Source organism: Podarcis muralis, chromosome 15 (genome assembly GCF_964188315.1).
Source record: "Podarcis muralis chromosome 15, rPodMur119.hap1.1, whole genome shotgun sequence".
Lineage (NCBI taxonomy): Eukaryota > Metazoa > Chordata > Lepidosauria > Squamata > Lacertidae > Podarcis > Podarcis muralis.
Genome location: NC_135669.1, coordinates 36,297,717 through 36,311,806, shown reverse-complemented (window position 1 = coordinate 36,311,806; position 14,090 = coordinate 36,297,717). Strand labels below are relative to the sequence as shown.

General features: G+C 46.4%; 1 protein-coding gene across 10 annotated transcripts in view; it reads left to right on the top strand.

Moving 5' to 3' along the window:
- The window catches only part of RAP1GAP2 (RAP1 GTPase activating protein 2), a 192,570-nt gene that overhangs the window by 114,770 nt on the left and 63,710 nt on the right, over positions 1 to 14,090 (top strand). For 6 of the 10 annotated variants that reach the window (XM_028707778.2, XM_028707783.2, XM_028707780.2 and 3 more), the window contains one exon: positions 7,213 to 7,297. The exons of 1 other annotated variant lie outside the window; for it this stretch is intronic. In XM_028707778.2, coding sequence (XP_028563611.2) covers positions 7,213 to 7,297 — 85 coding nt within the window. Of the gene's footprint in view, positions 1 to 6,864; positions 6,928 to 7,212; positions 7,298 to 9,617; positions 9,637 to 10,623; positions 11,106 to 14,090 lie in introns of those variants that run through there. 3 more of the 10 variants (XM_028707782.2, XM_077919934.1, XM_028707786.2) reach the window with 3 other exon arrangements.

Sequence of the window (14,090 nt, the reverse complement as noted above, 5' to 3'; positions counted from 1 at the left end):
ATCCACACAGGAAGGTGATAGACAGGAGATGGAGGGCTCTGCATGAGAGGCAGGCTAGAGAGGATCTCCCAGGGTGGGAGGCTGAGGGAAGAGGGGGAAGCTCCCAGGTGAGAGCTGGGAGGGTTCACTTACCTGTGTGTGGAGTAAGGGTTAAGATTTACTGTATTTTTCCACGTCTCAAAATTAAGAAAACACCCCTCAGCACTACCCGTGTTTAAGACGAGTGCCAATTTTAAACCTAATTTTTTGGTAAAAAAACCCCTTAGTCTGATACATGGAAAAATATGGTAATTATGACGGAGGAGCGTGCGCTCATTTCTTCTCTCTTTTTCCTGTTTCTTCATTTTCTTCTTTTGCTTATTCCTGCTTCTCTATTTATCTTCTTTAGATTAGTTTGGCTTTTGTTGCGTTTTATGTTGAAAACTCCCAATACTTACTTCCTATCTGTCTATCTATCTATCTATCTATCTATCTATCTATCTATCTATCCATCCATCATCTATCTATCATCTATCTATCATCTATCATCTATCTCTATCTCTATCTATCTATCTATCTATCTATCTATCTATCTATCTATCTATCTATCATCTATCTATCTATCATCTATCTATATCTATCTATCTATCTATCTATCTATCTATCTATCTATCTATCTATCTATCTATCTATCTATCTATCTATCCATCTAATAAATAAAATAGTACAATAGTGCTTTCAATGTATAATGTAGATGAGGTCCATACATTCATGTGTATTAAAGAGAACGTGCATCTACTCTCCACTCTGACTCCATTCATTTAAAGTTTTATTTGTTGCGTTAGTCATTAGAATCACATTTATTTTATTTCTGATATGGAATGGGGTTCCTTTGTTTTTGTGTACCACCCTTTCATTTTTGGTTTGCCACTGACTTCAATGGGTTGGCATTTTCTGCACAGATAGCATGAGGCTTCCCATCAGCAGGGTGTCAGATCTTCCAAACTTCAAACCGATTGGGGCAAGTGTCCTCACTTTACAGAGAATTTAAAAAGGAAGGCACTGATCCTGAAAGTATTCCATTCCTTCAGTGGCAGACTGAGCTGCTCCTCTTCTGCTTGTGAGTTCTGTGTTTACCATCCCATTTGGTTTCACAAATCCCATTACACCCTGCAAGAGATAAGGTGTCTGAAATTTCAGATGGTTGGGACAAAAGTCTCTCATTTCATAGGATTTTTATTATTCTTTAAAAGCACAGGTATATGAATGTGCTGCTCCTTTCCCTTCCTCCCCTTTATGTCCCTTTTCTGTGATGTTCCAGCAGGATTCCACTTGAAAGAAATGAGAAAAAAAGGAAGTTTCATTCTGAACTCATTCATTTGTATTCCCATTCGTGTCCATTAATGAAACAAATGGCTGTCATGCAGTTCATTTTTCATTTATGGGAATGCGCTGAATGCCCAAGCAGTCATCAGCATGAAACCCAGAATGATGTGCGAACATTCAGTGTGACCTGAAGGTCTGAGAACCTCTGAAACTAAGCACCATCAAATTGGCAGACTGAACCTTTCGAAGCTTCAGAGTTTTTCAAATTTTCAGTCTATCCAAATTCTGCATGATGGATCAGGAGCAGGTTTTCATCTAGGTTTGGATACTGCTGTACACTTGAAGCTTTGAGAAACTGAAATAAGCCTAGACTTCTAAAAAATAAATAAAAATAAGCCCAAATGTTTTTAAAATGGACCTTCTTGCATTTTGAGGAACTATGTCAACCTCCAGCTTTCACTTATTTGAATCTCAGAGCAGATTTCCTTGACCATTCTCTCTGCCCTCTGCAATTTATTTATTTGATTTTCCATATTAAAATTTACATTCCATCCTCCCCTTTGCGGGTCTTATTGTTAGTCCTTTCCTTCTGCATCTTTTGTAACAGTCCAAATTTCTGTATCTCGATTAAGTCCATAGTTCTTCAAGTGTTATTGCAATCCCACTAACAATTTTAACCGTTTACAATGGTTCTTAAGGTAAATTATAAATTCCCCCCATTCCTTATTAAAGTTTTGGCCCTCCTGATTGCAGCCCCACTACCCCCCCTGCCAAGATCCTAAATCTATTCCAAGAAAGTTTCCCCAATTACCATAAACAAATCCCGGTGTCCCCAGAGCACCTGTTACCCAGATTTTCCCCAATCTCTCGTTCGAGTCATCTGTCATGGTGTGTGTTATCGTGCTTTGCCATCATCCTGGAGGTTGTCATAGAAACAAAGGACAAACAGTCGGGTGTTTGGACTGTGCAACCCAGGGATTAATGTGCCAGGCAGAAAAGAAAATGGGCTGAAACCTCTGATCGTCTTTCCCTGAACCCTCAACATCTTGACGCTAATGCTCTGCACATGAAAAATTAATAGTCTGGAGATAAATGATTTTAAACACGATCACAGGGCGGGCAGGTCCCTTGATGCCTTTTCAAGACACACAAAGGAGAGAGGGTTTCTTTTTTTAAAGGAAGATAGAAACTTATCTTCCAGTGGGTCAGACCACTGATTCATCTGCCTCCCTGTTGCCTCCAAACTGATTGACAGAGCTTCTCCAGGGTTGGAGACAGGAGTTTTTATAGCCCTACCTGGATTGGAACCTGGGACCTTCTACACAGTGATGGCTGGTAGGGCAAATGGCAGAGAGACCAGGGGCAGTGCATCCCATTTTGCTGCTTGAGATGGCAAGTGCAAACCCACCCTGCTGCCGCCGCAATTGTTGTTGTTGTTTAGTCGTTAAGTCGCGTCCGACTCACCAAAGCTTCCTTTAACTAGGTTGTGCAGCAGCAACACAAAGTGGTAGCGGCGGGTTCCATCAAAATCTCACGAGGTTTGGGTGAAAAATTGCTGGAAATCAGCACTGTCTCTATTGCCACTTCTCTGCCTCTGGCGGAGCAGGCAACAGGGGTTTCCGCTGCCCGAGGTGGCTATTTCACCCCACCTCATGGGTAGGAAGGCCTCGAATGAGAGGCGGAGCCAGAGTCAGTGACAGGCAGAGTCAGCTCCTCCTAGTTTAGTCCTCATCCTCTCCCCTGCTGAGTTCAAGAAGTGGGGAATGCTGAGACTCAGGAGGAGGAGTTGATGTTGTTGTCCTTCTGTCTCGAGAGACAATGAAGTGTGCCTCCAGGGGTGAAGTCAAACTGCTGTGTTAAAGGCACTGAAGTGATCTTATGGGGCAGTGTGCATGGAGGTCCCAGATGACAAGACCCCTCTCTCGGCCTCACCTATGTGGTCCAAAGGAAAGCAGAGCAATACGTTTGGAACCAGCTTGGCTTCAGGAGTTGTTGGAAGGAGGCGTACAAGATGCCATCCAACCGTCTTAGGGACTCCACTCCGGATTTGTGTAGGGTTTACTCCTTGGACTTTTCTTGTCCTGAAGATATCCCACAAGGCAGCGGGTGTTTAAGACCAGAGTTTTCCTTCTCTTAGATGGGCTACCTTCCCAGGTGGACGAGCCCCATCTGCCTCTTACTTCCCTCTACAGCACATGCAGAAACATCCTTCTTGACCGTTGGACGCACTATTGGTCTCGTCCGCTCAATCCGCAAGAGCATGTCTTTGCACACAGTGGATGTCCCTAACTCGCTGGTGGTTTGAGACCCATTGGCTACCCTCACATGGTTTAGCCAGCCAGTCAAAGCTGTTCCCAGGGTGTGGCCACTGTCACATGCTGATAGCTTCCAGGAGGCACAGAGGAGAACTGACTGTTGGGTGGGGACCAAAGATGGGCAAACTACCCCAGAAGGAGTATGATGTGTCCCCTACCATAGGCCCTCCCCCTCCCCTAACACTCCACACACCCCATGTGTGTGTTTTAAATTCATTTTTATTAAATTTTCCACATTCACAATCTGATCTAATCACATTAAATATTCCAAATTATACATATACATATCAAATAATCCAAATAATCTGCCAAATTATAATTTTTTTAATAGGACTTCCCATCTCTACTGCTTTTCATAGTCATTTCCGATGGTTCCTCTAATTCTCCCTGTTGTTAACCTTCCTTCTTTTACGGCCTCTGAGTTGTTCCCACAAGTGAGTTGAAACAAGCAATGATGTGTTTCTGTGTGGATTTTATGTCTATGATTCCCCTCTATAGGTATGCAGCATCTCCTCACACGCTGGTGTTTCTGCCAAATCAATCCAAAGGTCTCTTCACTGCTGGCAGCCGCCATCTTCACTCAGTTCCGATGAAGTGTGTGTGTGTGTGTATTTTTACATTCACCACCTCTCTCACATTTGCTGTTGGCCCTGTCCACATCCAGTGGGTGGTCCTTGGAAGGTTCTTGGGGAGCAATGTGACCCTCAGGCTGAAAATGTGCTTCCCTTCTCCTGGATTAAAACATAAGGAGATCTCTGTTCTCAACCAGATTTCTTCACAATCAGGGCATAAGGACAGTAGCCCCCAGCAGCTGTCATCTGGAGAAGCGCTGTCTCAGGACATGAAGGTTCCAATTCACTATTGTAGTTAAGAGTCATGGGAAGAGTTCTCCACCCATTTTTTAATCCTCTTTTTTAAAGCCACTGGCTGCTAGCACCTCTGATCCAACAGCCTCTTCTTAAATTCTGAAGTTCTCAACTATCTTCAGAGGAGGCTCTATTGCAATGGAGTAGTCTAACCTAGAGGGGGACGCGGGTGGCGCTGTGGTCTAAACCACTGAGCCTCTTGGGCTTGCCGATCAGCGGGTCGGCAGTTCAAATCCCCGCGACGGGGTGAGCTCCCATTGCTCAGTCCCTGCTCCTGCCAACCTAGCAGTTTGAAAGCACGCCAAAATGCAAGTAGATAAATAGGTACCCCTCCGGTGGGAAGGTAAACGGCGTTTCTGTGCGCTGCTCTGGTTTGCCAGAAGCGGCTTAGTCATGCTGGCCACATGACCCAGAAGCTGTATGCCGGCTCCCTCGGCCAATAAAGCGAGATGAGCACCGCAACCCCAGAGTCGGCCATGACTGGACCTGATGGTCATGGCTCCCTTTACTTTTACCTAGTCTAACCTAGAGATTACAGGAACACAGACAAACAAAGTTAGGCTATTCCCCATCCTGACAGGGCCACCGGATGAAGATGGAGCTCTGTACCACAGAAGTCACTTGTGGGTCCATAGACAGAACTGCCCTCCGAGTGAGCCTTTCCTTCTAGCCCTCCATTTACAGAGGCAGAATTGCACATTTTCTGCGGCAGCAAGGAAAACCGCACTTGGAGCCGGTTGGTTAAAAGATAACGGATTCCGACTTGTCCCTTGGTGGGACCAGCTCATCGTAATTCTGCTCACAGGCGGCATTAGCTGGCACAATTATCCTGACCGCACCAGCTGGTGGGTGGTGCTCTGCCCATGTCCGCCACCAATTATTCATCTGTTCTCAGTTCCTGGGGTTAATTTATTTGGCATTTTTAGTCGCAAGCGTTTCATTAGATGTGTGTTTGCTAGGAAGCAAATGGTATGGATTTATGCAGAGGGGCAACGGGCAGGAAGAGTCAAGTGCAACAGTCTTGTAAAGGTAGTGAGCGTCCCTGATGCTGGTCAGCAGGCTGGAGTGGAGGTCCTGACACCCTCCACACTCTTCACAGCTACTTTCCAACAATGTCTATGTTGTTGTTGTTTAATCGTTTAGTCGTGTCCGACTCTTCGTGACCCCATGGACCAGAGCACGCCAGGCACTCCTGTCTTCCACTGCCTCCTGCAGTTTGGTCAAACTCATGTTCTTGCCATCTCATTTTTGACCACATATTTTTCTTTACAGCATTGGACTTTCCTTTCGCTTCCAGGCATATCCACAACTGAGTGACCTCTGGCTTTGGCCCAGCCGCTTCATCAGCTCTGAATCTACTTGTACTTGTCCTCCGCTCTTCCTCAGTAGCATGTTGGACGCCTTCCGACCTGAGGGGCACATCTTCCAGCATCATAACTTTTATATGCTTGTTGTCTTTGTCCATGGAGTTTTCTTGGCAGGGATACTGGAGTGGCTTGCCGGTTCCTGCTCCAGGTGGATCACGTTTGGTCAAAACCCTCCACTATGACCTGTCCATCTTGGATGACCCTGCAAGGCATAGCTCATAGCTTCTCTGAGTTATTCAAGCCCCTTCTCCATGGCAAGGCAGTGATCCATGAAGGGATCTATGTCTATACTGTGCACCAGAGGTCTCCAATGTGGTGCCCTCGGGCACCAGTGTGCCTGCCAGTTTTTGTCCTATGATGGCCGCAAAACTTCTTAGTAAATATCCCCTCGAAAATCCACAATGCGCAAGAATCCTGGGAACTGTAGTTTATCCCCGCACAGAGCTACAAATCCCGGCACCCTTAACAAGCCACAGTTCCCAGGATTCTTTGGGTTAAGTCACATGCTTTCAATGTGCTTTAAACATATGGTGTGTGTGCATAGCCAAAGCTTAGCAAGGGCTGCCTCTGGAACTTGACATTATTCAGAGAACAAGGGAGTGTGCAATATTAAAGAACTGTTTCCAATTTGTTAAAATAAAGAAAAAAGAATTCTGCGCTATGAAGCGGTTGCAGTGAAAAACATGCTTTGTACGTTTCCCTGTTCATTAGGCTTTCCTCCTGAAGTTCAGCCTGGGCAGGCCATGATAAACTCAGAGCGGCACATTTCTTCCTTTCTTCCTTTTTTGTGTGATTCCCTGGCGGTGATCTGGCATAACCGTGATCAGCATCTGTTCTGCTGTGCATCGTGTCCTTTCTGTCGAGCGAGAAAGATATGAGCAAACATTACAGAGTCAATAGATAAGACCAGATGGAGAAACTGGGGACAAGGAAGAGTGGGGCGGTGGGGAGGGAGGGAAATATTTTTTTTGCAAGAGTGTTGCCATAGAAACCCAGCTCTATATAGCTAACCCTCAGCTTAGCCCACTAATAGAAATTACCTGGAATGGATTTTACCTGCAACTTACATAGCAGGTATAGGCTCTGTTGATGTTCCCTACTTTGGATGCCCCAATGAAAGACCTTCTCTGCTTTTAGGGGCCATAAATAATTGGATAAAACAAAGGATCAATATGAATTCTCTCAAGAACTAGGGTTATTCTCTCTCCCCCTCCCTCCCTCTTAAAAATAATAGAATGGAGAACTTTTTTGGGTTCAGAATTCTCAAAAGTTTCCCCTTCTTTTTCTCTTTGGGGTTTTCTGTGCTCTTTAAAAGGCCAGGAACGAAAACGTTAAGATCAATTTCTCCTTGTATTACAGGAAACAAGACGTGTTGAACAGCACAGATATGGCAGCTCCAGAGAGACCCTTATCTCCACCGCTCACTGCTCCGCCAAGCATGAAGGTAAGCGGCTTATGGGATGCATTATGGCCGGTGCGTCGCATGTGTTATTTGCATGGCTGGGCACTGCCCCAACTGCAGGATCTTGCAGTTATATTGGAGCAGAACGGTTCGGCTTATCTGTTGCAGTCACATCTAGCCTAAGAGTTGATATAGTTTTTGAGTCGCTTCCTTCCAGTGTTGCATTCTTGAAAGGCCCAGGGAAGATAATGTGAAAGTGCATATTATTATTATGTTTAATAGTAATCTTAATGATGATAATAATAATGATAATTACTTTTATTAATTTATATACCACTTACAATAACTCCTAAGCAGTTAACAAGCATGGTAAAATTCAAACACAATAAGAGCACGCCATACAACAATTCTAACCTTAAAGATACCTGAATATAAAATATACAATCAAAGAAGTCCGTTAAAAAAACATAACAAAACAGTTAAAAGAGCAATTCAAGCAGTTGTACCAGGAAGTTCAAGTTCAGGGGAATGCCTAAACAGGTGTGTCTTCGAGAGCTGGCGGTATGCCAATGCAGATGTGGCCTCACATACACATTGTATGCATAAGGAATGAAGAACACAATGCAGAAGCTGCAGTTGCCACAAAATTGGAATCAATGGTAAAGGCTACCATATATCTATGAGGTGGAAAAGCTGTTTCTTCCATTATTGCCAGACTAGTGACCTCAGGTATAAATGCAGCAGAATGTATTGGAAATGAAGTGATAAAAGCCTTTTTCCAATGAGCGAGAAGATTTTGGCAAGGCGACAGATACCATACCTGTCAACCATCCCAGAAATAAAATGGGACATCCTGTTTTTTTATTGCTAGAGGACAGTGGCCAAAATGGCCGCCGCAATCTTGTGTGATTTGGGGCTGCATTTTGGGGGGGCACGGTGGCCCCAAACGCGTGTTTTCGGGTGCTGTTCCTGAAGAAAGCACTTGGGGGGCCATGATCAAACATGAGTCAAGTGACTCACACAGGAGTGAGACCCAGAAGATGGCTTCCTGGGTTTGGGGCGTGTCATGTTGGAAGGTATGAGATACCACTGAATATTTGGGGGTCAAAGCAGGAAGTTGGGGCACTGTGAAGAAGTCCCCTTCTATCAGGCACTGCTTGCTTCCAGTACTTGAGATGAGTTTTCACCAACCTGTTGTCCTTCAGCTGTTGGGCGTTGTTGCCGACTAAGTCCTACTCAGAGTAGACCCATTAAAATCTGTGTGCTTAAGTGAGTCATTTCCATTAACTCCAGTGGCTCCACTCTGAGTAGGACTAGCATTGGGTGGAACCCTTGGACCACAGTTTCCATGAGCTGATGGGAGTTGTGGTCCAAAACACTTGGGAGGCACTAGGTTGCCGATGGCTGCTTTAGATAGCCCATCAGCTAAATTATTCCTTTAGGATCAGAGAGCTAAAAAGCCTAGCAGGAAGATTTTGGCAACCGCAGGGAGCATTGATCAAATATTTCCAGGGTGCCCAGATGTTATCAGAAGTCTGCTCTGGAGTTCCTAAGCAACCACAAGATGATTCCTTGAGTTCTTCCCTCCTTCAAAGATTGTACAAAGAGCTCCACTGTTTGTTTGCATCTTTGTTCAATTCTGGGGGGGGGAAGAAAGGATGCTGCTGTTGCCTAGCAACTGTAGGACTCACTAACTGTCATCCACAAATGGTTGGAAATAGGATCGCCACCTGCTTGCTTTTTTTTTTTTTTTAAAAAAACCCCAATTCCATATGGGAGCTGAAGATCTACATGTTGTGTCTGGATCTAGAAGAACGCCTTGGAAGGGAGGTGAGCAGGTTGGTTAGATCAGCCCCCCAGGTAAGGGCCAACATAAATGTGATATGTTTCACTAAGAGGCAGCCTCAGGGATTGCTTTGAAGATGAGGGAAGTGGTGTTTTGGGAGAGGGTGTTAGGCCTTCCCCACAGTCCAAATGGCGCCCTCTATAAACTCTGCAGGTGTGGGACACCTGTCCCCCCTTACAAAATGGTACAATCGGTAATGTCAACTGGAGTCAGCGGTAGGTCTTCTAGAGAATGTAGCCTCCAATATGTAAAATGCTTAGGAAAATGAATGAGATGATGTTCAGGCTGGATCATCAGTACAGTGGTACCTCGTGTTTCGTATTGTCCCCCTTACGAATGCTGCGGGTTACACGCTCTGCTAACCCGGAAGTAGATGCCCCTTGTTGTGACCTTTGCCTCGGGATGTGAGCAGAAGTCGCACTCCGGCAGCGCAGCAGCAGCAGTGGGAGGCACCATTAGAGAAAGCGTGCCTCATGTTACGAGCGGTTTCCTGTTACGAACGGACCTCCGGAACGGATTAAGTATGTAACACGAGGTACTACTATACAAATTGAATTTGGGCATGCCATGCAGTGACTTTGTAAGAAAGCAACATATATCTCGGGCAGGGGTGTCAGAGAACATTTACAGAAACAAGAGCATGACTTGCAGTAATTTGCATGTTTTGTCTGAGGCCAGGAGTGGAAATCGCAAAAGCAAATAGGACTTGTATTTGCTACTGTTGTTTTTTCAGTCTGAAAACGTTCGACTTCTCCCTTCCGTCAAAATTCCGTGCTGATTGTGATGAACACAGCCTAGGATGCTTCCTTGTTGCATCCCGAATCAAGGATCATTCCTTGTTAGAACAGTATTTTCCTCCTCCTCCTCCCATAGAGACTGGTGCATTAGGAATAATAATAATAATAATAGAAATAATAATAATAATAATAATAGAAATAATAATAATAATAATAATAATAATAATAATAATAATAATAATAATAGTACCCCTGCCCATCTGACTGGGTTTCCATACCAATAAGTACTGCCCCACCAAACTTAGGCTGACTTCAGCCAGCCCCCACCTGGCTGCCTTCTTCCTTACATCCAGTCAAGAGGTTGGACCTGACTGTCATCTTCCTTCCAAGTTTACCCCTTAGTCCAGGGGTTGTCAACCTGGTCCCTCCCACCCACTAGTGGACATTTCAGGATTCTAGGTGGGCGGTAGGGGGTTCTACGGCATAAGCTGAATCTTCCTTCCATTGAGCACTGGTGGGTGGTAAGGAAATTTTACCATCAAGAAAGATGCATTAGTGGGCAGTAGGTATAAAAAGGTTGACGACCCCTGCCTTAGTCTCAGTGTTGCCCTTGTAGAACTCAGCAGGAAGGAGGAGGAGGGAGGCAAAAATAGAATTAGTTGTCTTGGCCTGTCATTGGCTCTGTCTCTACCTACAGTTGTCCTTCCAACCTTCTCCCCACCAATCCCAACAGGCCTCAGCCACCACTTCCCCTCTTCCTTTTGGGTCAGAGCTTTTATACCAAGGAAAGCACCACAACATATAAAGACAGAGAAGGCCCAGCCTCTCTTTGCTGTTGTCTCTTATCTCACAAGGATAATACAGAAGCCTTTTATGTTAATCCGCATGAGGAGGGATTAGTGTGATTTTCGGTTTCATTGGAGGCTCCAGACAGCACAGCTTCACGGCTTCTTGTTGTTTTCACTTGCAATGATGGAGGAAGTGATGAAACACACTTTATGCAGACACTGTATATGAACTGCCTTATACCTTTAAAAAATGCAATCTGAAAAGCAGCCCCAGAAGCTCCAAACGGCCTTCCCATAATAAGCTGGCAAATGGTCTGCCAAGGGAGAAGACAGAATTGCAAATTTGCAGCAAAAATATCCCCGCCTTCCTGGCAGCCTTACTCCGAAATGGCCCATTGCTCTTCAAAAAGCACAAAGCCCATGATCGTTCTCCGCAGACTGTCTTGAACCCCTTCACCACCTGCAAATGACAGAAACCTGTAAGTAATAGCCCGATTTCTCTGTAAAAGGTCCTGCACCTCTCCCCAAAATGGTCTGTGGAAAACATAAAGCCCGGGGGGGAAATCTCAGCACAGCCCGAAATGTTGTGCCTCTCTCCTGCTCTGCACCTGCAAGCGAAAGCGGCCTGCCATTTATTCCCAGCGTGGCGCTCCTCGAGCCTTTCTGGCTGAGGCAGAATAAATAATTGGGTGTAATAATGAGCTGCCTTGTCAGTCCGTGAAACGGTAAATTAATCCCGGCGGGGAGTTGTTTGTCACCTTTTGCCAATCACTCCTTCCCGAGTTCTCTGGGCTTCTTATCACATTAAGTTAATCACACGTTGCCGACCTTTTTTTTTGAGGTTTATTTTAAAGCAAGCCTGCTGGCTCCCTATCTCGGAGGCAGGAGGAGGGCAGAGGGGTGATAACTAGGTAATGAGAGGGACAAACGCTCAAAGGGTTTGTCCACGTCACCTGGGAGGGCTTCCTCACGGAACCCACACCTTCAGCTCGAGAGCGGCTGCTCTGTTCACCTGGCTGAAGTGTATAGAGAGCAGGATGCAATGAACCCGTTCAGCGTGGATTCCTTGCAGGCTGCAGGTCTGGGCCCTAGGCCTTGACGAGCTTGGAGAGGGAATCTCAGCTGGCAGCTCCAGTGTTGAACACCCCCAGCACCGGGCATTCGTTGCTGACTTTGTGCCGGAGTTTGAAAGGTAAGCCCTGTGCCAATTTCATTTGTGTTTCTGTTTGAAGCCTACCCGACATTTTAGCAGAGGTAAACAAATCTTTCCCCATGTCGTTCCAATCAGGGGGCTGGTAACCTATGCCCCCAGGCCTGCACACAATCCTCATCCTATTTTTTTTATGAGGCGCTCTTCCAGATTTCATTTGGGTGACTGGGAGGGGGAAAGACAGGGGAGAACAGGGACAGAAAGGGGGCACAATTCACCTCAAGCTCTGACTCTGCTGACTACAGTGGTACCTCGGGTTACAAACGCTTCAGGTTACAAACTCCGCTAACCCGGAAGTAGTAACTCGGGTTGAGAACTTTGCCCCAGGATGAGAATGAAAATTGCGCGGTGGCAGCGGAAGCCCCCATTAGTGAAAGCACACCTCAGGTTAAGAACGGTTTTGGGTTAAGAATGGACCTCTGGAACGAATTAAGTTCGTAACCCGAGGTACCACCCTACTGCCATGAATGCAACTCTCAACAGATTTTCCCTGATTCCTACTTTAAGCCAGTTAGATTATGCCCAGGGGCAGAGGAAGGGGGGTGCGGTGGGGGTGGGCTGCCCTGGGTGTCACCACTGGGGTGTGGGTGACAAAATGCTGGGTGGCACTCACCACGGGGTCTGCAGTGCACCTGAGCCACGCGTCTCTCCTGGGAACACGCGTCTCTCTGTACTGCCCCGAACAGTCCATCCACTGCCTCCCCCTCAGCTGTAGGGTGGCTGAGTAGGAGGAGGCAGGCAGACTCCCCCAGCGCCCGATCGGCTTGCTCCGCCACTGATTATGCCTACGATGCCGACGATGCCCATTTCATGGATGAGACTGGGAGGAGCTGACTTGTGTAAGGAGCCCATTGTGAAACAGGGGGTCACAGATAGTGTGCTGGAGAAACAAGTAAGAATGAAAGCCAATGACTCATCTAGTCCAGCATTCTGTTCTCGCAAGGGCCAACCTGATGCCCCAATGGAAGTCCCAACCCCAACATTCCTCAGATCAAAATAGGGACATATTCTACATTAGTGTCATGCCTCTACTGAGCCTCCTCCTCACAGGCTGGGGCAGGGATGCAGTGGCCAAACAAAGCAAGCCAGAGTCAACAATGGCCACTCTTCAGCCCCCACATGCCCTTGGTGCCCCTCACAGCCATGCTAGTGGTCTCACGGAGAGGCTCCACCCCTTTGCTCCCCCCCACTTTCTTTAAGGGAGACAGACAGACTGATTGACTGAGGAGAAGAACTTTGATTGGGGCATTGACGTGACCCAGATCTTGTTTTCATTAAAACAGGAAGTGATGTCATATTGAGTGGTTTTTTTTTTTGGGGGGGAGGGAGCAGACTTGCTTTCTACTGCTCCCGAAGGCAGGACTAGGACCAACAGGCAGAAAAGGCAAGGAAGCAGGTTTCGGATGAATGATAGCAAGAACATCCTGGTGGAATGAGCTGCTTTACACCGGGAGAGATTCCACTGAGAAGTGGTGGGCTCTCATACCTTCCAACTGCCTCCATTTTACCAGGACATTCTGGATTCGCAATGCAGTTTTGAAAGGCTCCAACTGCCACTTTGATTCAAAATGGTGTCTGGTGGTAGCAAAACCCAGGGCTTTCCCCCCCAGCCAAAACTTACTGGAACTCAGTTATAAGAGAACAAGGGAGGTCTTCATGGTGAGTTCCGGCACCTCTTTTTCTTGAGAAATAGCACTGCCAAAACCTAGACCCAAACCGACTCCTGGGTCTTAGGATCCACCATGCCAAATTTGGTGATAGCAACTTCAGGGGTGCGTGCCTGCAGATGGATGGACAGACAACTTTCCAAAACGTATAGAATACAGAATTCATCTAAAATTTACTTTCATTGTTCTGCCTGTGGGCCCCAGAAAGTTGCCCAGGAAGGTGACAAAGTGCCTTTTGCACATGCCTAGAGAGGAATGCTGGCGGAAGTGGTACTTGAAGGGAGAGAGACTGGCCAAACTAGTTGCACAAGGAGTTGGGAAGGAACCCAGTGCTACCTCCCCCTGCCCCAATGTCCTTAAGCAGCTACTGGAAGATAAATATCTACGAGAGGCCAAGTTTACACCTGCATGACTGAGCAGCCAAAAGATTCAGGAGAGCAGTAATGTATACGGAGAGAACAGAAGGTTCAAAATAGCTGTGGGGAACCCTAGGCTCAGCCAATGTGGCTGAACCAGAACTCTCATGAAGCATGGCCACTGGCCAGGGATGATGGAAGTTGTAGTTCAGCAGCATCAGGAGTCAGCTC